Source organism: Daphnia pulicaria, chromosome 2, assembly GCF_021234035.1.
Source record: "Daphnia pulicaria isolate SC F1-1A chromosome 2, SC_F0-13Bv2, whole genome shotgun sequence".
NCBI lineage: Eukaryota > Metazoa > Arthropoda > Branchiopoda > Diplostraca > Daphniidae > Daphnia > Daphnia pulicaria.
Genome location: NC_060914.1, coordinates 10171134 through 10196877, shown reverse-complemented (window position 1 = coordinate 10196877; position 25744 = coordinate 10171134). Strand labels below are relative to the sequence as shown.

Below are 25744 nucleotides of genomic sequence, written 5' to 3'. Positions count from 1 at the left end.
TGGCGTTGGTAAGTGGTTACTAACAAATAACAATAGACTGGTTAGTCTTTTAATTTATCTAACTGCATCATTTATCAATAGTCTTGAATTTCAGCAATCTCTTGTTATCAGCTTTCACCAATTGATGCAAATCATGGGATTGCGGCAAGTGCCTGAAAACAGAATGAAAATGTCAACAATTTTTAATTAAGATGACTAAACATCTGCGACATCTACTAAGGAGACAAGTCGAAGAGCATGTCTGAATAAAAATGAAAACTTAATAACAGTTTGTACATTGCAAAACTAACACGATATTTTTTAATCTAGACAAACTTTTACTCACAAATATTACACTAGGCCGCTAGGAAAATGTCAGATTTTACCAATTACCGTGATTTCGTTATTAAGTTTGAAATGCCTATTCTGTTTTATGTAGAATCAAACCATCAGTTGAGCTGATTCGCAGAACAGACTATTCCTAGGGCTCCAAGCATTTCACAGTTCACACCCATATGAAAAATGTCAGCCAAAAACAGCCATCATCACCATTCAGCATCAACCTATCCAAGGCACTCACAATTAATCTGTCCAACAAGGAATGATACAGGCACACCTAACAAGATGTAAAAAACTCGTAGAATAACTAGAAATTGGACAACCCAAACCACGATGAGTACCTCATACACAAGCAAACTTCCTAGTGCCCCAATAACGTCATACCGAGAACAATCAGTAAAGAATCAACATAACAGATAACACAGACAAGATCACTTGACCCTGTTTAATCTGAAACGCCATAAACTATATCAGTGAACGTGAACCGACTAATATCACTGACACAATGAAACTTTAAACAAGCAACTGACAGGCAGGAAATATCCCACCCAATTTTCAAAGAAATGCAGCTAAACAGCCCCCGAAACGCGACAGTATAATCACAGATAGACACCATAAAAAATTTAAAGACCATCAAAATTCTGAGAGAATTCTTAAGTTTGATGTTAGATAAAGGTGCACACTTGATTAAAACATTACCTCCAAGTGACGCCAACGCTTCATTTCTGTCCTGCAAATAAAATGACGTTGTTTAGTTTAAATTTTGATTCGTTTGGAAGTTATATTGGAATTACTTCTTGTGAGAGAACGGAATGTGCTTTACAAGTAACTTTACTGCATTTGGGTCAATGCCAACTGGTGCATTTGCTCAATGCCAAAACACATGCGAGCATGACTAAACTAGGGGTTTTTCTTTTTCGCTAAAATAGCGAGTAAGGTTATATTAGTATCAGTGTTTGGCTTGCCACTAAACTGATAATCAGTCTGTCTATTAGCGGGTGTACTCGCTAATTTAACACAATAGCTGATACACTCGCTAGTGTAACGGCCCACTAGCGACTACACTCGCTAACGCAACCCCCAAAATTTTTTTTTCCATTAGCCAGTGTACTCGCTACACCTATCGGTCATTAGCGAAAGCAACAGCTACTAAACCTTAGGTCCCAAAACTAAACAATAGCCGATACACTCGCTAATGCAACGGCCCACTAGCGACTACACTCGCTAACGCAACCCAAAAAATTTTTTTTTTCATTAGCCAGTGTACTCGCTACATCTATCGGTCATTAGCGAAAACAACAGCTACTAAACCTTAGGTCCTAAAATTCAGCAATAGCCACTACACTCGCTAATGTTATGATCAATTAGCCACTGTACTCGCTAATGCACACACAATTTTGCTAATATACACATACAATTTGCTAATGCTGCATATGATCTTACATCATGTGTAATATAAAACGCCAGCTTAATAAATCGAAATAATTTAGAAAAATTATGCACTTCAAAATTTAAAACAATAGGGCGAGACACGAGGCTAGCAGAATTATAAATATTGTCGTGAACGGATGGGTGGCGCTATCAGTGAAAAAAGCAGTCGATGGTGGCGCTATCAGTGAAAAAAGCAGTCGATGGACCGAATAGCGGTTGTATTCGCTAACGTAAACATTAGCTGTTACTTACGCTAGCACACGTTAGATATAGCGAGTGTACTAGCTAATGGGAAAACAGAAAAATTGTGTGTGCATTAGCGAGTACAGTGGCTAATTGATCATAACATTAGCGAGTGTAGTGGCTATTGCTCAATTTTGGGACCTAAGGTTTAGTAGCTGTTGCTTTCGCTAATGACCGATAGGTGTAGCAAGTACACTGGCTAATGGAAAAAAAAATTTTTTGGGGTTGCGTTAGCGAGTGTAGTCGCTAGTGGGCCGTTACACTAGCGAGTGTATCAGCTATTGTGTTAAATTAGCGAGTACACCCGCTAATAGACAGACTGATTATCAGTTTAGTGGCAAGCCAAACACTGATACTAATATAACCTTACTCGCTATTTTAGCGAGTGTGTATAAACCCCTAAACTAGCTACTCACTACTCAGAGACGCTCAGAGAAAACCTACGGGGAAGGCTAACTCACGCAGGTATAATATTACACAATAACTATTTATGATTTAAGTCAGGTGAAATCGTAACACGTTTGGAGTTCAAGTTGGCACAAATTCACCCAGCCTTGGCAGACAACTTTGTTTTCGTCTGCTCAACCCTTTTTCAACGTTCCTTATTATGGCAGATTACCGAATTCGTCGACGTTTTCAATCTGGTCTAGCTTCAAACAACTGTTTTCTCAAATTTTGTTAATAATTTGATGATAATTAACGATAAAAAAGGATGTAATATGCTCGTAAAAATAAAACAAACAAAGAATTCATAAACTTGAAACTGTACAATGCCATCTAGCGATAATGTATTCCACTCCCCCGGCACTATTTATAAATCTCTAATAAATATGTGGTAGGAACTAGGAAAAAATAAAAGTTTCAAAACATTACTAACTGAATTAAAACAAATTTAATTTTAAATTAGGGGAAAACAGTGGACGATCCTTCGGCATCACTTTCTCCTGATGAAATACGTTCCATCGAATAGAGCCGTCAACAGAGTCAGAAACCAAAAGACCACGGCTGGAGTGGAGTCAATCCAACTTTTCCCAGAATTGCATCACGTTAAATTGTGCCCACCCTCATCCTCAATCAGTTAAAGTGTCGTAAAAACAATAAGCGCAATCAAAATGAAAAACAATTGCCATCAAAGAATTTTATCCGCAGTGAAAACGAAGAAATCGCTGGTGATATTTGCGCTAACAAATTTGGTCTTCCTACTTCAGCTATACACACCCGTCGAGTATTCCGTTTTGGACACCTTCTCAAAACTAACCGAATCGACTCGCAAAAACAAACCATTTTAATTTGGAAAAGCCCACAAATTCTGGACACCGCCCCGTTTGGCTTGAGACACGAGCCTTTCATCGCACACGGGAGCGAAATCTCAGATTGCTGCTGATAGTTGAATACCAGCACGAGCAAAATTTGCATAGCCTACCTTGTTGAATTACGATGGCTGACTGAGGTCTTGAAACTGCACAAAGGAAAAAAAAAAGGTTACATAGTGCAAGCAAATTGCCATGCATTGACAGGGGGCTTACATAATATAATACATGCTAGTCAGGAGCTAACATTTTTCAAATTTGGAATGGGGTAGCTGGTTTAGCTAAATCGAGCTTTAATTGGCAGGTTTAGCTCTTCTATTTACGCTACCACAATCATTCAACTTGTATTCTTGACTTTATTTACCTGCTGAACAGCATGAGGTGTGTACGAAGTGATTCTATAAAGAACCACTTCACAAGACGACCACGTTTTTGGGGTTTATTTGTTGTACTACTTTTCGTGCAGCCACTTCCCACATTGCACGTGATTGCACGATCAACTGATTTTGTACTGCAGACGAACTGGAAAGCGTGTTGCCAATTTTTCAAAAGGAGTTCGATGCCGCTTTGCAAATTCTATGGGATAGGCGGATAGCAAAATAGGAAATAACAAAAAGGATCAGAATTACGATAAGAAATAGGATTAGATTTGAGTTGTTAAATAAGAAAATGTATCGAAATAATTAAAATGTGGGGTTGTTTATGTAATACCAACCACTTGACTGTTAATTTCGAACTAAGATTCGATGTTCTCGTAGCTTAATTTGCACTGTGCTGCACATTCGGCCTTATAAATAATGAACTACAGACAATTGGAACGTGTACACGTATATGTTAATAGGATGGGTTTTATTACATAATTGGATAGGGAAGTGTAATTATTCGAAAACGGTTTTTTTTGTGGTAATGATATCCGTTGATCGATGAGCGCGCATTTTGAAATAGAAAGTCATCTCTGCTGCCTGTTGGATTTGGCAAGTCAAGCAGCAAACGCTCACTCCAGATTTCCGGTTTCCGATTCTGCCAGTTTTAGTGGCAACATTATCTGATGTAAAGACGAATGTTTAAATTTAATTGATCGTAAATCATGTCAAGTCGCTTATAATATTTAATAAGTCTCCCCTGACGATCAATAAAACGGTAATTAAGACAGATGCAACGTCTGCTGCTTTTTAGCTGATTCAACGCTAATTAGATCCTTGCGATTTAGATTTGCAATACTCAAATAAGCCTTCAACCAGGTAAACTGCTTTTTAAAAGGAAAATTTATTTTAAAAAGATTATTTAGAGTTCAAAGATGACAAAGAGCTCAATTGTCTTTATGCAACCTACATACCTGCTGATTCATGTAACAAATACTCTTGTCCTTTATTTATTACATCATATGAGTTGCTTCCTATTTGCTTCCATCGCAGACTATAAGACAGCATCCACTACAAAATGTTCACTCTCTTGCCCTAATTAATTTGTTATTTTAATTCGGGAAATGAAGAGTTGAATGAAATTACCTAATTAAGAGGATATAGGCATATCATAATCACACATGTCACAGCCAAGTCAAATGGTGCGCATAAACATACATACCTCTTAGCCGAATAAAAATGTTGAACCGCCCAAGCGGTCAGCGACACCTCCAGAGAAAGGTCAAGAAATGTAAACGGTATATCAAGTAAAAGTGGCGGACCTTGGGGATGATTTCTGATTTCAGGTCAACAATTTTAAAAGAAAGGCTTTCACTATCAACTCTTCCGGGTTCAACGACATTCAGGTCAACTTGAGCCAAGTTTTTTGTTTGTTTGTAGTATGTTCTCGTGGGTATGATTGCCTCTTGTAGTCACAAGAATTTGCATTTAGTGAGCATCAAATAACAACTAAATCACAATAAGAGAAACGCGCATTCGACTAGACAGTCGGTTAGTCCCATACAAATCAAGGTGATTAGAATTCAGAGTAACTTTTACAATTGTATAACGAAATATTTACAAAAGGACATTTCATTTTTCTAATTAAATAAAAACTAAACGTGTGTACATTATCTTTCTTCATTTTCAAGACTCAAAATATTGAAGGATTTCAACGATGTTCCCCTTTTTATAATTGTCTCGAACTAGCGACCGACAATCAATGCCATTCGAAATCGGACCTCGGCGGGGTTTAAACAGCTGAATTATTTGGAGCATATTTCCTCCGTTGTAATAGCGACACAAATAGTGAAGAGCCAACCACCCGTCACTATCATGGAACTCCTTGTCGACTTCCCTTTTTTTAATTAGATATTTGACAATTTCGTACAGATCATCTTTGGGATAATAGCGACACAGATAATGAAGGACGTTGGCTCTGTCGTTGTCCTTGCAATGCACGTCGATCCGTTTGTCCATCAAGAAATGAATTTTTTCAATCAGTTGGTTTTTCTGGTTTTTGCACAAATAGAGTAGAGCGTTTATTCCGCTGTTGTTCCGGCAGTTGATATCAGTTCCCGCTTCGAGCAACACCTGAATTACGTCGGTTAAATTCTCTTGGAAATAATTCAAACACAAGCCATTAACAGCGTTGTTTCCGTCTCTGTCTGTGCTGTTGACGTCCGCTTTGTGGCGAACGAAAAGTTGGACCATGTCGATTAGATTTCGTTTGGAATATGTCCGGCAAACAATGAGGAAGGCATTCCATCCGTCCTTGTCTTTGCAGTGGATGTCGATGCCATTTTCGATCAACAGTTCGATAATGTCTATCAAATTTGACTTGGAATAACTCCGGCACAAAATGTGGAGGGCGTTTCTCCCGTCGCTGTCCCGGTAGTTCACGTCCTCCACCTTATCGATCAATAGTTTGACTAAAGAGATGAGATTGTCTCTACTATAAAATCGGCAAGCCAGGTGTAAGGCGTTCCATTTGTCCTCTTCCACTTGGATTCCATTGTCCAGCAAGAGTTGAGCAATGTCCACCAAATTGTCCTGTTGGTAATATTCGCACAAGAGATGCAGGGCGTTCCGGCCGCATTTCGTGGTGGAATTCACTTCGATTCCGCTGTCCAGCAAAAGGCGAACTACTTTGATTAGATTTTCCTTTTCGTAATAGTTGCACAAGAGGTGAAGGAGGTTCCTGTTGTGTTCACTCTGGCAATTGACCTGTAATCCATTGTCAATCAAGAATTTCATTACCTGGTCCAAATTGTCATTTGAATAATTAGCGCACAAGTAGAAAAGCGCATTCTCTCCGTAGTCGTCAATGCAATTGAGATCGATTTGGTGTCGAATGAAGAGTTTGATGATGTCTATCATATCATCTTGAAAGTAACTGGTGCAGAGATAATGAAGAACATTCTTCTTCTCTTCGGGATCCTTGAAGTTGATTTGAATTCCGCGCTCAATCAAGACGTTAACTAATTCCAACATGTTTTCACCTTTTGGACGCTTGACTAGCTGGAGGAGTAAATTCAGACCTTGCCGATTGACACAGTTGATGTTGACGTCATCATCTTCTAATAAATCTCTTATTTCGTCCAGGTCTGGATTGGCGTCAGCCAGCAAAGTGAATAATCTTGTTTCCTTTATTGTCATAATTATAACTATTATTCGGTCTAGCTGTTAACTTTGAATTTATAATGCACCTACCTTGCTCTCCATGGTGAGATGCACAAAATCAATAATGCTGTGGGAACCAAGAAATTTCGCCTACCGATGTACAAACGTGAGTGGAACTGTTAGACACTTGTAAGCCGGACAGTATATAGGGATTGAGATAACCCGAGATATATATACCTATACACGTCGTCTTGTAGATAAAATCAACGAAATGATAAGCAACAACACATCGTCAGCGCTTTTCTTTCAGGCAAAATTTGAAAAAAAAAATTTCTCTCCTCCTGGCGTTGTTCATCAATTATTCATCCTCCAATAGGGTACGTACACGATGACCGCTCATGTGTTTGAAATGACCGAAATGGATACAGCACCGTAGATTCCGTTTGTTTTCCGCACAGGTAAGAAATCATTTGACTAAAATTATTCACTCAAGCTATATAAGATTGCCTATCAGATATATAACCAGCAAAGTCATGGTATACGTATAGCGAGTGGGACATGCTGTAGATTCCGCGATCAATCATCTCGTGATCGCCGCTACGCGTTCAATGTCCGAGATTGTCTTGGGATGATTTATGGCATTTCTGTTTTACTGACACTGAGCAAATGTTCCCCGTCAAGCGAACTGAATCTATGCGTCGATCCAAAGTTCCATATTTGAATGTCTGCGAATTTACTAGCCAAATTGTGACGCAAATTTCTGGAATTCTCTAAAGTTCAGCTGTAAGTTACCGTCGGTGGTTGAACGAAATCGAACGTCAAATTTTCTATAAAGTTATTGTCTGACCCCGTATAAAGTCAACATAAACGATCAAACACCGGTAAAGATTTTCAATTGCAAAAGCCGCTAACCGGCTGGCTGTCAAATATTCACGATATTGGAGCGAAGAGAGAAATGAGGCTTATATTAGAGGAAATTAGCAAAAATAATGTTTTTCGTCTGGCTTTGTCGAGGAATGTCGGAGCAGAAGCGGGAATCCCAAAAAACTGAATGCGCATAATTTCGAACTGATTTATCAGTGATTGCGTGTGCCGTTTTTAGCGCAAGGCAGTAAACAGACCGTCAAAGACAACATGACCAAAGAGATGGGTTGATATTGGGAGGGAGGAGAATCGACAGATACAAAAAAAGAATAAGTTACATAAAGAAGATTGTTGCGAGACCTTACATGACATTTGCTTGGCTAGAACGGATCGGTAAGACACCAGTCGCAACTGACCTTTCGATTCCAGCAGTGGGACGGAAGAGGAGCCTTTGACACTTTGAAATGTTGGAGAAACACAAAGTCTTCTAATCTAACCACAAAATGATGAAGTACACTATCCTGTTCACTTTGCTAGCTTCATTAGCAGATGCACAAAGGACAACTACGTTGACATCCACATCGACGCTGACGTCAACCGTCACTGTCACCAGCAAGGTAAGTCGAACAACAAACAAATGACAATGTTGCCACTTTTAATGAATTAGGAATGGTATGGTTCAGTTTGTTTGCGCTAAATTGGTAAATGTGACGGGCTTGTGCCGGCGTCGTCGTGGACTTTTGATTGACGAGCCCGTCATCCTTTCGTTCGACGACCAACTGGATGAGTCCATCGACGATGCGTTTACACGGGTACTCCATCCAGGACAGTTTGTGGCTACTAGAACGCTAGGGTGACTTATTCAACTTCATCACAACGGTTAGATTATTAATTTAGTTGTTTAATTATTACCTGCCATGTATATAGTGCGGAAGTAACACCTTTGGTCGTGTTGCCGGATGGCATTGAAGAGCATCCGGACAGTTTTTATCGTCGCCCGAATTCCAGTTCGCCCGAAACGATGGACGTTATTGAGTCTTCGATCAAAATGAATGATTCACAGAGGCGAATGCTGGGCGATGACGATCCGCAGTCACGAATTTACTTTGCCCAGCTGGCCGCCTTCGCCAATGCGATTTTTGACGCCATCCGGCCATCGACTGTCACTTTAACCACCACCATTACTGTTACGTGTAAGACTCGCCACCTTTGATAATTAAAGAAATTAAAAATGATTTCATCAAACGGAATTGACAGGGAGGTCAAGTTCGACGACGGTCGATACCAGCAGCTTCTTCATCATGGGATGCACGCCCAGTCCTCTGCCATTCGCGATCTGTCCCCGTAAAAGGTCTGTCGAAAGCCGTTAGACTGACTGATAAAATAACTGTTATTTATTTGTGTTAACTTAAATAAGTATTTAATTTAAATTATTTTACTCCATCCAAGAATTTTCTGTCACTGGGGTGTTAAAAATGTAAAATTTAATAAAAAATCTAAGAGCATTATTACATTAAAGACCTTGTAAAAGATGCGCAACATATGCAAAATAGGTTCCAAAGAGTTTCAATTAAAACACGCTACTCGAATTACCGGCCCTTGGCAAATCAGGGACAAGTTGCGCTTTCAAGCGTGTTATTGACATATGATGTAACTGCGATATTATTCGGGTGCCATCAAACGGAAGAAAATGATCAACGGGTGAAGCCGACAGGTAATGCTGCTGCTGCTGCGGGAAAAGCCTTGAGTTGTTGTCAATCGAACAACAGGTGGTTAATACATGTATACGTGTAATATTAGACGAATCTTCTTGTTAGCTATTTAATACCTGCTGTATACATGGGAACCGTTTTCATAGCTCTAACTTACCGACGGAATTTCATTATCACATAACATGAGCCATCATAGCCGTCGATTAGTTTGGCGGCTACAGTTCCTACGGCTGCCTGCCTGCCTGCCTCCGATTAATGTGCCCCAAGTAAATATTGAGCTGATACTATACAGTTAACTGGTAAGGAATAATTCTATTCATATAATTTTAAATAAAGAATCACTTGCACATACGTAATCGTGGCGGGAGTCGAACCCGCAATTTTCGGATGCCTTTGGTATCTTAATTAGAAGTCCGACGCCTTATCCATTAGGCCACACGATCCTGCCATCAGAGCCACTTAAAAAAAGAAAAGTTGCTGTTAAATAATTGCCCAACTTGCACTTTGCTTCAATGTGGGAGTGCATAGTGAAATAAATCCGGCTGAATCCGAGATGCGTTTCTAAGCGGAAACGCTCCCGACCTGCCCGACCGTGGCATCCATATTTGAAAAATATCGATTCCATTTCCCTTGGACCAATAAGAGAGAGACCCAACTTTATGGCCGTTGACATTCAAAAGACTTTGAACTTTAATAAGATAGTATGTATAAGTGCAGCTTGAAATTTTTTGTTGACCGAGTCCCTGCTGCCAGACGATCCCCAAAGGAATAGAGGCGTTCCTTTTTTTAAAAAAAAAAAACCTCCTCTGTCTGCTGCTGGTGCATCTCCGTCTATAGGCTTAATTAACAATTCAAATATAGAGGAGGCATCAAACGAAAGGGTAGAGGTGAATGGCCGAATTTACTTGGATGTAGTTCACCTGTGTTCCATTGGAAGCAGCCCTCGGTATATAAGTGGAAAGGCTCTGTCCAATTAATATTCACAACTGAAAGCACATCCGAAGTTTGAACACATACTCCTGAGAAATGCAAGCGTTTAGCTTTCCCGGTATTTTCGTCTGCATTGTTGGCGTTCTCCTGTTCAAAGGTAAGGCTCTCTCACTTTTATTTGGCTTAATTAGATCACAATTGAATAGAGCGTGTGTGGATCTGCAGGGCAAGTGAGCGAACAATTCGCCGTTATCCAGCAAGAGTCGGAATCGGACATGATTCCGGCAGACCAGACAACCTTAATTGAAGATAAAACCGAAGCGGCTTGCCAGGGCAGTATAGGAACTAACAAATGTATTAAAACCAACGGTGTCTGCTACTGCTTCGTGCCTCAACAGGTAAACAGATGAATAATCATTGAATCTAAACTAAGTACTCATTTTCTAAACATTTGAATTGACAGCTTCCTTGGTTGAAAGCTTACGAATTCTGCAACTCGTACCGCAAGAATTTGATTAGCATCCAATCGACAAAGGACCAGCAAGTTGTTACCCAATTTCTGATGCCCCTCATCTTAAACGGTGAGTGCAGAATCAATCCCCCCCCCCCCCCCACCCTTTGTGCCAGCGTATTATTTTATCGATCGTGTCTCAATTTACCGTTGAAAATTCTACGCAGATCCCGTGGCGAAGAACATTGGAGTGTGGACGTCTGGCGCATCCGTCCCCGGATTGAAAACTTATTTCTGGGTCTCCAAACTGAGTCTGTTCTTTTACAGCAACTGGTTTTACGGCGAGCCCAGACCCACCAGCTTGTCGGAATGCGTCCGCATTGCACCAGTGCCGGAAGGCCCTTGGGCTTCCACTCCGTGCGAGCAATGGCTGCCGTTCGTTTGCCAAGACTGAGAGAGCTGTGATCATCTCCTTTTTATAATTTATTCTTCTCACATTTTACAACATTCTCGAAAAGGTTCACCGATAATACACGGGATTTATGTTTCGAAATCGCCAGTTTCGGGTTGTACACAATCAGGAGAAGTGAAAAAGCTGTTCGGGTTTCTTAACTGAACAGGAGAATCTGCAATATATAGGCGGAATTCAACTTGAGATCTCGCGGCCTCACCTTCTCAGCGTATAGGATGTAAACACTTGAGTGAAGCAATCTACATGTTCCGTGAATAAATTCCCACAAGGATTATTTGACGTTTTCGATGTCGGCCACTCGGCTGTTTCCGACGACGGCAGCGCAACTTTGGGACGATGTTCAAAGGCAACGAAAGAATTCGCCAACGCAGTGAAAACAGAAACTTTTGTTGATCTCCCAGACGCTTTGATAACAAAGACGTTGAGCTTATTTGGTTATTTGATCAAAGTTCGTACGGTACGTTGCCACCGAGACAGGGCGAACTTTCCAACACGAAATATAGAACCGTTAAGATAAAAGCGATTAAATGATATAAAAGTAACAATGTCATTTTTTAACAAGGAAGCCGCCGGACCCGAAACCTTTTGTCAAATGGTGCACTTAGCAAGAAATCAACAAATTAACTCGGCAAACCAACAACGAGCTACTTAACGATATCTACAATAGAGCCGAAAGCCCGAAATAATTGGCCAAATCAAAAGAAATGTTACTATTTTCACAATTTTATTTCTAATAATAATGCGAATAAGAGGGTAAAACTGATTATCATCATGAGACTGGTTTCTTCGAACCGACGTGAGCCACGTGAGCCATTATATACAATGCACATAGTATCCTATAACGTGGCCCTTACAATGTTGTATTAATCCTGTTTTGGCAAGCTAATTGAATACTGGTTGTCTGGAAAGATAAAGCGTCTGGAGTTGCCGTCTGGCATTCTATTTCAAATTGAAAGAAAGCCAGACATCGCAAATGTGCCCCATACAAAAAACCAAGCAGCAGACATTGTCTGGCCGAGGTATATATAAAAGCATATTTATTTATTGAAGCGTGTGCACACTCCCGCGGGTATATCTCAGGTTATCTAACAAGCCCGACTTTTGTTTTTTTCCCTCCCAGGGTTCATGGATGAAAAACTTAAAAAGAGAAAATTGCCAAATCGGGGGGACAAAAACAACCGATTGCCGAAAAGGAAACCGCAGTTGTTACTTAACAGATTGAAATTTCGCAATAACTATTATTATGAATTCAAGTGTACTTACATAGGTTGTGTGGCGTTGGAAGGAACTCCACCCTGTGAATTCTGCGGCCAAAGTCATTTGCATTCCATTGGAATCCAAGAGCCAATTGAAGTCGCTTCTTGAGAGAGTGTACAAGCCTTTGAGACTCGACCTAATTTTTTAAAATTTAAATCAGCATATTAAAAACTTGCCAAACGTTCTCAATTTACAACCTGTGAAAGATTAACATTGGCTTCCACACGGAGTGTATTCAATAGCAGCAAGCAGCAACCATCAGCTTTTATGTATGATGACGTTTAAGACTTTTTTCAATTTCTAGCTCTTGGTTGGCACTTATCTCTGCGGTGTGGCGAAACGAACATAAAACCGCTTTTCGCAATACTCTTTGCAAAGATAAACTGTTGCTAATGGTCGGACGAAAATGTTGACAAGTTTGCGGTGATGGCAAAAAAAGAAAACAGTCGTCAACAATTTTGTTTCTTCATTATTCAGATGAAAAATGGAGAACCGAGTGGTTGTTAATGTCATGTCACAATCCGAGGGTCACATTACACTTTGTCAGTTAACTCGTAGAGAATAGAAGAAAAAAAAAAAACAGCTTTCTTCCAAGTTTTCAGACGATTAGAGCAGTTACAAATCTCTACATTGGAATCGTGAGTGGAAAATATTTCAAAACGTAGGTTTAAAAAAAGAAAATAGAAACTAATGATCTACTTACTTGGAAATGTTGGCGCAACTTTTTTGGAATGGGGCTGGCTGCCCTAAAACGAATTTCCTTTTTGAAACTTTATCCGGGAAGAATACATAAGACAGATTGCTGGTCACATGCGGTTAGTTTTCTAATTCTTTCTGACATATCCCGCCGTCAAAGTTAAAAAGTTTCATTTTTCTTTCAATTCAAATGCAGCGCGGGTTTTTGGTCTTTTTCCATGTGATGACACATTACTAGACTAGGCCTAAAACACTTAAAAAAAAATTCAAGATTTCAGTTTAAAAGGAACAATCTTCTACACCGACGGCAACGAAAACATCCTGGAACAAAACAAATAGGAAATAGAAAAAAGGTTTCACAGTTGGCGATGTATTGATTAGATTGTGCGCGCTAAGGTAGGAACAAGGCACAGCACGGCAGAGAAATCCGTTATCGATTGGCTCACATTCGAAACAAAAAAAAATTAAGCTGAAGGAATGGCAAGAAAACTGTTCTTTTTTTAATAGGAATAAGAATAGGACAAATGTAAAAAAAAAAAAAAAATTGGAAAGACTTTTGACAAGTTGGCGCTATCGTTTAATTTGTTTTTTAGCCGTACGCGTGGTGTTCAATCCAATAACGGGCCAGCCGCTGTTGACTTGCATAAGTGCCTGCGCGCGTGCCGACGCACATTTTCTTCTGCTTCTCCGTCAAGTTGGAATCGTCGCAGGCGATCGGGTGGAAAACGTGAACTAGATCGGGATCGGGGGCCCGGAAGACGGCCAAATCGGGACAGGCCACCGTTCGGTCGTAGAGGTCGACGTCTTCCTGGCCCCAGCCGTGAATCGACGTGTTCATGCCGCCCACTCGCTCCAAATCGCTCCGGTAGACGCTGACGATGCCGAAGCCGTAGAATCGCCAGTATCCGCGGTCGTCGTCGATCTCGAACACGTCGTCCGCAATCTCGGCGTCGAACGACCCGGCCAGAGGGGCTCCGAACGACGGGTCGAACTGGCTGAAAACAATGGGGAAGTACACTTGACGGCCGCGGATCGTGTGCGATCTGATGCGATCCAGCGTCTTCTCGGTGAACACCATGTCCACATCGATAAAGGCCAACAGACAGTCGTCATTGGGTTGACAGCTGGATTTGCCCGTCTCCAAGGCCGCCGCTCTGGCAAAGGCTTCTTTCCGCTCGATCAATTCCACTTCAACTTGTCGACCTTTGGTCCGCCGCTGGAAAGCCCCGACAAAGCTCTTGATCTCATCCGAAGGATCGTCGGTTTCCATCGTTGGGTAGAGGACAATGACCAGCCGGACATGTTCGTCGGGCTCGACGCAAACGCGCTGGAAATTGTTCATAAAGCGCTGGAAGATGACCAGCCGGCCAGACAGCGGCAGAATGAAATGGATTCGGCTCGTCGAAGAGTCACGGGCGACTAGAGGACTCGGACGCAGCTGCAAAGCTCCGAACGCTTGCTGGAGGTAAGCATGACGCCGGACGGGGAAGATCATCTTTCGGCCGCGGTATTTCTTGTAGACTAAGAGCAGGTCAAGGATGTAGTCGACCCCAAGTCGAGGGTTGAGCCGGTAATAGCCGTAGAGGAGCTCTTTGAAGTCAATGACACGACCTCGTTCTTTCGACATGGCGTTGATGCCTTCCATCACTTCTCGAATCACGTCCTCGACGCCCTCGCGCAATGGGGCGTCGATGGCTCGCCTCGGGTTGACTGTTTCCGTCGAGTCGACCGACCGTGCCAAGAAATTCCACGTCAAAATGTCACTCTCGTCCTCCGGCAAAAATTTGTTTAAACTTGGCGTCAAACCTGCAAACAGCCAAAAACGTAAATAAAAAAATGACTGACGGGAATCAAATTGACTATTTGTTTACACAAAAGATTTTTTGATTTTTTTTTTTTTTTTTACCCAGAGATTCAAGTTGGCTCGAGTCCTGCTGCTGCTCCCACGACGGGCCGAGACGTTTACGAAGTTGCTCAACCGAATTAGCCATTTCCCTTCGTATTTTGAGACCGTCATAAATCTTTTCCCGTATGGACACGCCCTGAAAGAATAGGATTGCGTTATCGAATTATATAAGTCCTTTATTTATTTTATTTTTTAAAATCAGAATTTTGTCCAACCTCAAACGGCTGCTCACCTGTAGGAAGTTGTTGAGGCGGTACATGTGCGCGTGTTCTTTGATGGGGTGTAACGTGATGGCTCGGTGGACTTCACGGGATTTGAGTGGCCCGGTGAAAGCCGTCCGCCCGCTGGAACTATGATGGAAGATGTTCTGCATCTGTTGAGAGGATCACAAAGAGAGAGAGAGAGGTCAGCCAAGCGAAATATAAAACTGCAGGTGTAACGAGAGACGTTGTCGGCTAGACTGCTGCCGGTCAGGGAGCTCACGAACGAGGCCTCTGATGTAACGTGACGTTTTACAAAGCAACCTACACACAAAGTAACTGGAGGCCCTGAACTTTCCTCAAATTTCCCGGGCGCTGGGATTCTCTCGGGCGAGAGTCAATATCACACAATTCCCTTCACAAGGATTCAGTTACGGGGACGGGGGCGCAACTTGAGCGAAAGTCCTTGGGGCCAGCAGGAAATGGCTGTATAACTTACACTTCAAGATTTCGTATGCGAAATGCCTTTCATCTATTTACACTCCTTCCTTTGACAACATCGACCAATTGAGAGCGGATGTTTGGTTTTGTTTTAAATTTTCAAATTCTGTTACGTTAAATCTAATTTCGGTGAAATTACCTCGTAGGACCAGGTGCAAGGAATGCCGGCAAACCGTTGAACGCATCTGCCCAATTCAACGTCCTCGTGTGTAGTGTAGAGATTCTTTAGGCAGTCCTTGACGTTGGGTGCAACTCGAGAAAGGGTGACGTGACTGAATATCATTCCTGGACCACCCATACAATAATTTTCGTCGTACTCGAGGCTCAGCAGACCAAATTCTTGCTAGAAAATCATAAAAGTCAGTTGTAGTTATAATGACCTAAATAATGAATGACGAAATTTAATTCTTACCGCAATTCCCTTGCCTGCCTGACCGATAAACCTGGGTTGACTGCTGTTGATATTTTTCAAGAAGATCTCCAAACGTTCGGTTTTGATAAAAACGTCGTCGTCAGCTCGCATAAACCACTCAAACTTGTCACCATAGTTTTCGTACATGTATTTGAGCATCATGAATGACTTTTTTTGAGGTGGGTAGGAATCATCTACACCTTTTAGCCTGACTACTGGCAAGTCGTCAGTAGTATTCTGTGAATCAGAAGTGAAGAAGAGCAATTTTCCAGGAACTTGGCTTCCCCACGTTTCATAAACTGCTTTGGCTCGAGTCCCTATGTATTTGTCAGCTGTCATGACTCCGACCAACAGCAACTGTCTGTTTCTTGCTTCAACCTCTGTTCGTTCTTGAATGTTGTTCACTTTTAACTTTCGATGGACTGGAGACAATTTGTAGGAGACACATGCACTAGACGATATGAGTAATGACTGCAGTTGACTGGCCAATATAATTCCCACAATGAGACCAAAAAAGAATTTGACGAGCAGAGACCACCTATTCCAAACTCTTTTGGGGAATGATTTGACGTGGAATCCATTAATCATTCCATTGTGGCTGCCACCAGGTCCAGGTCTGGGCTTGTAAAACATCTTCGCCAAACAACTATTTCCGAACGAATTGAAACGACAAAAACACGTGTTATCTCAACGAGACGACAGACGAGATAACACTGCTCATTTTGGCGTAACGCAATGTCAAACTAAAAGACATTTCCTAGTCGAGGAATACTACATGTCGTCACAAATCAAAATGGAAGACGTCAAACAAATTGCAAAAGAACCCAGAAAAAAACAAAACAAACAAATGGAGGGTCACTATAAACGCAAAAAGAAATGAGGAAAGGAGTTTTCTGACTTTCTAACGTGACGCCTGACAAATGACTGGTGACTTCTGCAGCAACAGACGGCTGCTTTGAGCGACCTCATCTGAATAAATATTAAACTTCCAGACTTTCTCAAGGATTTTACTAGCAGTAAATAAGAGTTTTGTGTCTTGATTGAGACGAAGACGATTTCCCTTTTTTTGTTTTTAAAACAAATACTTATCGATCGTTTTCTAACATTTTATTAGACAAAACAGAAATTTAATATTGTATTACATTGACCTTGTTGTCATGAAAGAAGTTATACAAATAGTGATAAGTGTTTTTGCCAGGCTTTAGCGTACTTAGCAATTACATATAAAATCTTAAAGGGAATGCATTTATCCGTTGGTAAAATCTATTGCACTTATCCGTTAGTCTAGCGCTTTACCACATTTGATAAACAAGTCAGATAGTTTGGGGTCATTGAGATTTTCTTCAGAAGCCACTAGCAGGAGTTGAGTAACGAATCTGGAGAAATTATATCTGCCCAAAACTTTATCTAACTGGGCTTCCAACCTATATGTGTTTGAAATGAAAATCAGATTTAAGGTGAACACAAATTATGAATTAATTGATGACACACCTTGTGAGTCTTTCAGATTTGGATCCAGCACTAGTTTTTGGATTAGTCTTGAGTTCTGATATATCCAGCTCAATTTGTTTGAGGTCATCTTGAATCCCTCTTATATCGCTTAATATCCCTTCAAGCTGCTGTGATTCCAACAGATTGCTTAAGCTGAGGTTAAGGTATTCATTAGACGCTTCCAGTAGTTCTTCTTCTATTTGCTCTGCAGCCCTATTGGAAGTTTAGAAGTTTAAGATTTGATACGATTTAAAACAAAGGAAAGAAGAGGGTCTTACGGATCATCATTTCCAGCTGACTGAAGAGCAAGACTGAATTGGGAGGTTTCTATTCCCTGCTGGAATATCATGTACAATTGCGTACCTTCTTCAATCTTGACACTGGCCTTCTGAATCTTGTCCACCAACTCGTCAGTGTCTTTTATTTCCTCGTTCTCCGAGAGACTACCAATTTTTCGTAATTGCAAGTCGCCTTCTACGATCAACCGCTGCTGCACCTCAACAAGGCGAGCCAGTTCCTCAAACGTTTTCAAACTATCATCTTCGTTTTCGGCATTCACGAATTCGGTATCAGCCTGCGATGCATAATAAATGTCCTCCCCGAGTTCATTAAACGACTTTTCCATTTCCCCCATCAAATTGTAAATAAGATGACAAAAACAATAAAGTTGGCTTCGCTTTTCTCCCGCCTAAATCAGCTGTCGTCTGCTTGAAAGTCGACGTTGCCAAATTCCATTGTTTTTTTAATTTCTACTCTGTCGAATGTCGATTGCCGACTTGCCGTGTCGCCAAAAAGAAAATTCACAGAAATAAACACATTTTTTTTTCTCCAGTCTCCGAACTCTGGAATTTGCCCTTGTGCAACTCGCATCTAAAAATACAACCGAAATAAAAGTAAGATAACCGGTCGATGCTTTCGTGCTATAATTGAAAGATAAACAGAAAACATCTGCTTCGGCGAATGTATTAAGAAGACAGCAAAAGCCTGATGTCTACGGAAATTAATTTGTAATACCTCGACCTGCCTCCACGGCGCGGCGTTCAAAAAAATATGCGGAGCAGCGGAAACAATAGAAGTCGGCAATTCGAATCCTCCCCCCCAGCAGCAAAAGGAAAAAGGAATCCGACCGATTTATTTTTTATTTTCCTTTTCCACATTAGAATCTTCCTAGTAGAGTTGCGCGTCGTGAAGGCCAAATCTATCCGATCCATCGAATTGCATTGAAGCGTGATGAAAATTCTCGGGAAAGAAAATTGTTACCAAGCCAAACAGGAAGAAAAAAAAATCATGTTTGCCTGCCGACAGGACTGATGATCACTTTCAATATCAACGACAGATTTCGACGAAAGACGACGGTTTCCTATTTATTTTCATTTCCAAAAAAGACGGAACAAATACACAAATTTCCCGGTGCGGAAAATATCCTATAGATTCCGGCCAAAACAAATAAAATGTGGCTTACATAACATTCTTCCCCGCCCATAGGCAGCAGCAGGCAAGAGAAAAAATAAATATTTCCCGACGTATTAATAATAAGTCAATCAAGTTCTCCATCTCGTCAGATGATGGCGTCTTTTCTTCTTCTTTTTGGGGGTCTCGGGGTCCCCCCTCCAACCATTTCCCCCGTCTATAAAATCTATAATATATATATTTAGCTATATATATAAAAGCACACCAGAGAGCTTTCCTTTCTTTTTCTTTTTCATTACATGTTACACAGCACGACCATTTTGCCTTTTTGCGCAACCCTCCGGCTGCTTTTGAAGCGCGCAGTCCAATCACGAATTCCCGGAAGCTGATGGGTTACTGCAGAAGCAGCACTGAACCAGTTTTCTCAGTCTCTCTCTCTCTCTCGCCTTTCTCTCTCTCTCTCTCTCTCTCTGCTGTGTGTGTCGAGCTGTTGCTGCTGCCATCGTGAGAGACGTCCCACATGCTCGTTTCACTCCGTTTCCAACTGCTGATGTGTGCTCGCCCCAATGCGCTTAATGTATGTTGCTTTTCCTGGAAAACCAATGGGCCGCCTTTGTCATCCATCGAGAGAGAGTAAAAGCAAGAGAGCGCTTCTATATAATACCCACCACGCCACCCGTATATATAGTAGTAGTAGTAGTAGTAGTATAGCGCGTGTTCTGTGTCCTATATAGAAAGTAAACTTCAACTCTCATCTATTACTATATACCGACCGGAGATAGCATAACAGCATCAGGGCTCAAAGTTTCGAAACTTGTGCGCGTTTGGATATCATTTATCCCAGCATCTCTCCCTCGAAAAAATAAAAAAAAGCTTAGAATAATACCAACTCCCTTTGGCGTTTATAATACCAATTAGCATACACATCACGCTGCTGCGGGTGTGTGTATATATATAGTCAAATCTCTTCCTTTTAGATGTGCATTAGAGAACTATCCTATATTAGTATATGCTCCCTCCACGTGTGGCTATAAATACTCTACGCGCGTCCGAGATTATACATGTAGGATGACAGCAGCTATTTCTCACTCGATTGCGTTTGTTATGTATCCATTTGGCTGTAGGGCATTTCATTTATTGGCGTTTGCCAATGCGCCGAAACTCTTTCGAAATGGCGTAAAGGACAAACGCGGGACCGCCCCACCCATAAAAGATATTTTATATATACGTTTGCGGAATAATACATAACAGGATGTGTTTATATTTAGTACTATATTCCCTTTTATCTCTGCCGAATATCTTATTATATCCTATGCAGTATAATATATAGAAAAGCATTTTGTTTTATAAGTGATTAGAATAAATCCCTTGGATGCAATCCAAAACCAAGGTCAACTCGTGAACATACCAAAATTGGCTCCGCCGCGATGACGACAGTTGACCGACTTGAAGAAAATTCATTTGTAATTGTTTTCCATTAAAAAATGTTTTTGTTTCTTCTTCGCTCGAATTCAATTTCAAATCGCGACTTGAAATAATAATGTAGGCCTACAGCCATTTTTCAATTTATTGTATTATGTTATTCTTCCCCTTTGTATAACGACGTTCGGCACGGACGCCTAAAATATACATGCCAATATAGAAAGGGATACTAAGAGGTCGTTTTAGAGATATGAGCAGCATCTTGTTTTTATTATTATTATTTATCCCTTTACATATATGAATTCGATTCAAATTTCATGCGCGTGTTTGATGGTGTGTATAATAATAATGCCGTGCTGTGTCTATGTTTATTTATTTATTCATTTTTTTTTTCGCCAGCATTAGCCTATAGTATATTTTTCGGTTTTCCTTTTCGTCGTCGTCTTCCTCCTTAACGTTTTGTTGCGCAGCACAGCGCAGCGATGGCGTTGGCCAGACTTTTATTTTATATTTTGTTTTGTTTTGTTTCCCTTTCTATTCCACGAATTTTGACGAGCGCGTCATCACCAAAAGGAGCGCGCGCGTAGGAAGCCAATCCCCGTCGTGTTTCAAGTAGCCTAGTTTGTGCTCGTTTAAACCGCTAGCAAGTTTTCCCGTCTATAAGATAAGAAAGGGAGAGAGAGAGAGAGAGAGAGACAGTTCTCGGAAAATTCGTTCGGTCGTCAAGCAAATGCTCTCGTCGTCGTGTGATCTCCGACTTGCTTATGTGTGCCGAGTTGTGCACAGTGCAGCTCACGAATTTGTTATATACTTTAATCAAATCTCCATCTCTGCTGCTGCGTTCCAACACACACAGGATGCTGCGCAAAACTTTAAATAAGACTAATATTATCATACAGCAGGCGCGACGCTTTTAAAACTCTTCCAAATAACTTTGAAGATGATGTGAATGCGACGCAACTTTTCCCGTATTAGGTCTACAAATCTATACATAAGGGTCTATATATATTGTGATATTCAATTAATTGGAATACATAAAATTATCTGTTTTTCTTTTGGTTAAGTGAGGGACACACCGAACGCTTGCGACTATATATATAATAGACGTTTGAAATGTTTATATAGATCAAAATCGTGCGAGCTCTTTTTATTCATTTAATCTTTTTGTTTTTTGTTTGTTTCGCTATTATAATAGTCTGCTATTGCTATTTGTCCAATTTCACGCTATGCGTCTTCTTCTTCTTCCTTCTTTTGTGGAGATTGTATATTCACAGTTGCGCAGCAGCAAAAGATGAACTGGAATTGATAAAAGAACAAATAAAATTACGGTGGTTTTCACGTATTAATGGAAATGGTCTTATAGAACCTATACCAGCTGCTGTTGTTGCTGGAGCTGATGATCGATAAGACAATAAAGGAGTCTCACGGGGCAGCCATAGTTTTGTTTTTTCATCCCCCGTCTTATTATAATATTGTATTCAACACATGTGCAGCACCTGCGTGATGCACCCAGCAGCACATATCAAATGATAATAGACAAATAATAACGCGGACCGTTTCCCTTTTTTCTTTTCTCTAATGCCAGCACAGCACTCGCACAAGACCGACATAATAATATAATACAAGAGCATAGTTATTATACACGAATAACCCAAAAGTTTCAAAAAGAGTTGGACAGGTCAGTTGATGTATAGAATATTTTTACGCATTTGTGGATGCATGTCGAGTTTGACGGGTCCGGATCGAAATCTTTTCTAGAAATGTTCACCGGTTTAATTAACTACATTCAATTCCAGGTATTTCGTATATAATACAGCAGAAAATTCACTGTGCTGCATTATTATGTACGTGTATGGAATGTTTCAAGAGATTGCCCGCGAGCTATTGGATGACAATCAGCTCATTGAAATGCATTTGCTGTTTAAAACTCAAATATAAGTAGGATTAGTAATATAATATGAGCATGATAGGTATATATTACCATCAACAGCATTGGCTTATTGGTTGGATATTATGTCTAATATAATATTAAAAAACGTAATATACGCCGCCATTGTTGTAATGCGAAGAAAGGAAAAAAGATCGGATCATATAATAACGTCACACACAAATGGGACAGACATCACAAGTTTCGTTGTTGGAATTTGACCGTCTGCTGCTCCCGTTTTTATCGCTTATCAAACGTCTATCTCGCGCCCATCGTATGCATATCTTATCTGTACACATTATCTCGAAAACGTGATGCGGAGCGATCTAATCTCTCAAAGTCCGGGATACGGAAATATTGCAATGTATAAATCTAACATTTCAACGATATAGAACGTCGTCTGTATAGATATCATTTAGACATTTTAAACAATTTTCGTCTATTTATTCTAAAATCGCGCCACATTAAGTGACTACATAGTTTAAGTCGTCTGGTGCTGTGAATTGAAATTCAATCGAATGATATTTTTAAATAATATAGACACTTCGATTTTTCGATTTGAAAGGATATATAAGATTTCCTGCCGCAATTATATTTATAGACAGATATATAGACTGTGCGCGCTGTGGTGGTGGTCTCATGGGGAAAGGATGCGGTTGATTGGTTCCATCAGCCGTTAAACCATATATACAGCAGCATGTATATGGTATATAAATAAATACAAACATAAAGTGTACAGTAGGCTATCTAAAACTTTCTCGTGTCGACTTTTCTCCGCTTTTTGGCTCCCATCAACTGGATTCGTCGTCGTTTCCCTGTAAAAAGATAAGCCCAGACGACCGAAAAGTCTCTCTTCCCTCTAAGTAACGAGATTCGTCTCCCGCGCGCCCGAGCTCTTATTGCTGCTGCTGCTGCCTATATAGCTCTGCTGCTGCGCTGCTCTCTCGAGTCCCAGCTCAAAAGAGTAGCGAGTAACGACGTTCGAGTGTTTTCTTGGGAAACGCAATAATTAGACGAGCGCTGTGTGCTGTGTTGTGATGCCTGCTGCTGCTGTCTCCGTGTTACATTACACGACGCGAGCAGCATAGCACTATAGCATATATATATACAGCGCCAAAGCTGACGGTGATAGTTTGACGGGCCATAATAATATGAAAAAGATGAGTGGGGAAAAAAACAACAAAGTTCAACGGAGCGTCAATATAATAATGGAGAAAAACAGCCCAGTTTCCCAAAAATAATAAAAACAACCTCTTTTCCAGCGACCGCTCTGCTGAGCCAGCACATGCAGAATATATAGGGCGAAAAGGGCTTGTGTCTTTCAGCAGCGTGCACAGTGATGCTGCTGTCAGTTGTGATGAGGCACGCATGAAACGAAAATCTTTGACAGCAGCGTCAACTCTCTTTTCTACGTTGCCCTTCTGTTGGCAGCGTGTCAAACGCGTGTCGAGCAAAAACATCGGCAGCTCGTGATCGTCCATTTCCATCATCTCGTGCTGCTGATGCTGCTGTGCACATCCTCCTTTTTTTTTAGTTCCCGCTTCCGCGGTTCAACAACAACAACAACAACAACAACTTAAACCAACAATATTATATAAAATAAATGTCGGGTGACTTTATTCAAATAAATAAACAAATCGTTTCTCAAAACCTTCGAATGCTAATCGTCAATAAATAAAGCATCCGATGAATAAAGAAAAGCCCTTGACACGATTCTTCTCGATTCGAACGGCGCACGTGTGCTGCTGCCATGGCCGATAAAAGAAACCAGCAAAGTCATATTACAGAATATTCATAATAAGCCTATTATATATTATAAGGTCTATAGTATATAATACAGCGTACATTATTATCATTATGTCTGTCTTACTATAATGATTTCAACGGAAAGCCTTGCACGAGCAACTGCTGTGCTGTCACCGTTCCAGCAGCTCAGCATTAATGGAAATTCGCTGTGCAAATCTAGGCGAATCAATGTCTCTCACTAGCTACCGATAATCAACTCCTCTCTCCATCATATATAGGTGCTGCGGTGCTGTGGCTGTCTTATACATTGGATCACGTCATGTCTTATAAATGTCTATTACACAGGCCAGCATCCAGCAGCAGCAGCATCGATCGAAGAGGTGGAAGCTGCTGCTGCTGATCTTGCATGGCTAATATATGTAATAATATCCTTCAACTATTTAGAGTGCTGCAATGCATGCTGCTGCGTGCAGCGCTGATGTGTCCTCCTTATAAAGCGAATAAATTCACGATATTCTTGTTTTTAATCTCATGTCTTTTTCTTTGGCAACGAGAGTCGAGGATTTCTCGGAAGCCGCCCGAGAGAGAGAAGGGGAATATCAAAATTTACAAATGTTCCGAAATGTTCAATTACAGCAGCAGCAGCAGCAGCAGCAAGCAGCAGTTGGCCAAGAAGGAAATTCACTTCCTAGATTATAGATGCGAAAAATGTGTCGATTTTTATTAGGTTTATTTTGTTTGTGTCTTTGTACCAAAAAAAAGAGTACATGCATATATAGGAAACCTGTCCTACTTCTGCTGACATTGTCTCATAAAATCTGAAACAAAATCTGCTGCTGTATAGACGAGTTTGACAACTTTTTCTTTTTGTTTTTCTTCTACTGATGAATTCTTCTGAATTCTTCTTTTTCTTCTTTCTGCGAATAATATCATGTCGTGATTTTGTGACTGCTGGCGACAGGTCGTATTAACGGAGAAATAACGATTATCAAAAAGTCTCTACGTCATTTGATTATATTTGAATATGTATATAAGGGCATAGTTATTTTGAATATACTATAAACAACTTTTGACGGAATATGGAATGAGATACCCCATCCATATCTATTGCCTATATATACAGTATATATACTATAATAGCATATCATTATATATATAAGTCAAGAATTGAATATTTCAATAGAAGACCTTGCTGCTGCTGCGCTGCTGATTGCAGAGAGCTGTCGCAACAACTTTACATCAGCAGTCGAGAGATTAATCGAGAGACATTAACGGAGCTTTTATGTTGAAAAGAGACCCGAAAAAGTCTCGGTATAATCATTAGACCATTACAGATATATAATCAATGCCACCCTATACAGGATCTGAATATATATATACGTATATGGGACGCGCGGAATATATGTATAATATAACACGGGTTTCATGGTCGTCAGCAGCTGTGATTGAATTAATCGCGGTGCGCGGTATCTAGTCGTCATTGACATCGACATAAAAGTGGTAACTAATATAATATACAAA

At 40.6% G+C, this 25744-nt stretch overlaps 5 protein-coding genes and 1 non-coding gene across 7 annotated transcripts; 2 read left to right on the top strand and 4 right to left on the bottom strand.

Moving 5' to 3' along the window:
- Positions 1–4919: 4919 nt before the first annotated feature.
- LOC124326164 (ankyrin repeat domain-containing protein 50-like) lies at positions 4920–7037 on the bottom strand. Its single transcript, XM_046784837.1, has 2 exons — positions 6917–7037; positions 4920–6850 (listed from the first exon to the last, which is right to left on the bottom strand). The coding sequence occupies exons 1-2, from the start codon at positions 6926–6928 to the stop codon at positions 5351–5353; spliced, it is 1512 nt and encodes a 503-aa protein (XP_046640793.1). The 5' UTR covers positions 6929–7037; the 3' UTR covers positions 4920–5350.
- A 1156-nt stretch (positions 7038–8193) lies between these two features.
- On the top strand, positions 8194–9060 carry LOC124326516. The gene is made up of 4 exons (XM_046785409.1): positions 8194–8307; positions 8374–8543; positions 8618–8883; positions 8948–9060. Exons 1-4 carry the CDS (start codon positions 8194–8196, stop codon positions 9058–9060), a joined length of 663 nt encoding a protein of 220 aa, XP_046641365.1.
- A 692-nt stretch (positions 9061–9752) lies between these two features.
- LOC124326504 (C-type lectin-like) lies at positions 9753–12238 on the top strand. Of its 2 annotated transcripts, XM_046785394.1 has the most exons (4): positions 9753–10489; positions 10558–10730; positions 10796–10913; positions 11011–12238. In XM_046785394.1, the coding sequence occupies exons 1-4, from the start codon at positions 10429–10431 to the stop codon at positions 11235–11237; spliced, it is 579 nt and encodes a 192-aa protein (XP_046641350.1). In that variant the 5' UTR covers positions 9753–10428; the 3' UTR covers positions 11238–12238. The 2 variants fall into 2 exon arrangements, with proteins under 2 accessions (XP_046641350.1, XP_046641349.1); XM_046785393.1 differs by having other exon boundaries at positions 10796–12238.
- Trnar-ucu lies at positions 9756–9845 on the bottom strand. The gene is given in 2 exon segments: positions 9756–9791; positions 9809–9845. It is a non-coding gene; the product is annotated as a tRNA-Arg (tRNA).
- A 1320-nt stretch (positions 12239–13558) lies between the features above and the next one.
- LOC124326073 (chondroitin sulfate synthase 1-like) lies at positions 13559–17178 on the bottom strand. The gene is made up of 5 exons (XM_046784686.1): positions 16228–17178; positions 15955–16158; positions 15347–15487; positions 15115–15250; positions 13559–15014 (listed from the first exon to the last, which is right to left on the bottom strand). Exons 1-5 carry the CDS (start codon positions 16858–16860, stop codon positions 13798–13800), a joined length of 2331 nt encoding a protein of 776 aa, XP_046640642.1. The 5' UTR covers positions 16861–17178; the 3' UTR covers positions 13559–13797.
- Positions 17179–17321: 143 nt separating this feature from the next.
- Positions 17322–18698, bottom strand: LOC124326487. Its single transcript, XM_046785366.1, has 3 exons — positions 17997–18698; positions 17719–17931; positions 17322–17651 (listed from the first exon to the last, which is right to left on the bottom strand). Exons 1-3 carry the CDS (start codon positions 18350–18352, stop codon positions 17507–17509), a joined length of 714 nt encoding a protein of 237 aa, XP_046641322.1. The 5' UTR covers positions 18353–18698; the 3' UTR covers positions 17322–17506.
- Positions 18699–25744: the final 7046 nt, after the last annotated feature.

What these genes read in the sequence shown, in the direction of transcription:
- LOC124326516 (XM_046785409.1), top strand. Translation starts at nt 8,194, where the DNA reads ATGATGAAGTACACTATCCTGTTCACTTTGCTAGCTTCATTAGCAGAT. An exon ending in CCGTCACTGTCACCAGCAAG is followed by an intron (nt 8,308 to 8,373) that starts GTAAGTCGAACA and finishes GGTATGGTTCAG; the next exon opens with TTTGTTTGCGCTAAATTGGT. An exon ending in CACCACCATTACTGTTACGT is followed by an intron (nt 8,884 to 8,947) that starts GTAAGACTCGCC and finishes CGGAATTGACAG; the next exon opens with GGAGGTCAAGTTCGACGACG.
- LOC124326504 (XM_046785393.1), top strand. Translation starts at nt 10,429, where the DNA reads ATGCAAGCGTTTAGCTTTCCCGGTATTTTCGTCTGCATTGTTGGCGTT. An exon ending in TGGCGTTCTCCTGTTCAAAG is followed by an intron (nt 10,490 to 10,557) that starts GTAAGGCTCTCT and finishes GTGGATCTGCAG; the next exon opens with GGCAAGTGAGCGAACAATTC. An exon ending in ACTGCTTCGTGCCTCAACAG is followed by an intron (nt 10,731 to 10,795) that starts GTAAACAGATGA and finishes TTGAATTGACAG; the next exon opens with CTTCCTTGGTTGAAAGCTTA.
- LOC124326073 (XM_046784686.1), bottom strand. Translation starts at nt 16,860, where the DNA reads ATGTTTTACAAGCCCAGACCTGGACCTGGTGGCAGCCACAATGGAATG. An exon ending in CTTGCACCTGGTCCTACGAG is followed by an intron (nt 15,488 to 15,954) that starts GTAATTTCACCG and finishes TCCTCTCAACAG; the next exon opens with ATGCAGAACATCTTCCATCA. An exon ending in GCCTCAACAACTTCCTACAG is followed by an intron (nt 15,251 to 15,346) that starts GTGAGCAGCCGT and finishes CTATTCTTTCAG; the next exon opens with GGCGTGTCCATACGGGAAAA.
- LOC124326487 (XM_046785366.1), bottom strand. Translation starts at nt 18,352, where the DNA reads ATGGGGGAAATGGAAAAGTCGTTTAATGAACTCGGGGAGGACATTTAT. An exon ending in TCAGCTGGAAATGATGATCC is followed by an intron (nt 17,932 to 17,996) that starts GTAAGACCCTCT and finishes AACTTCCAATAG; the next exon opens with GGCTGCAGAGCAAATAGAAG. An exon ending in AAATCTGAAAGACTCACAAG is followed by an intron (nt 17,652 to 17,718) that starts GTGTGTCATCAA and finishes AAACACATATAG; the next exon opens with GTTGGAAGCCCAGTTAGATA.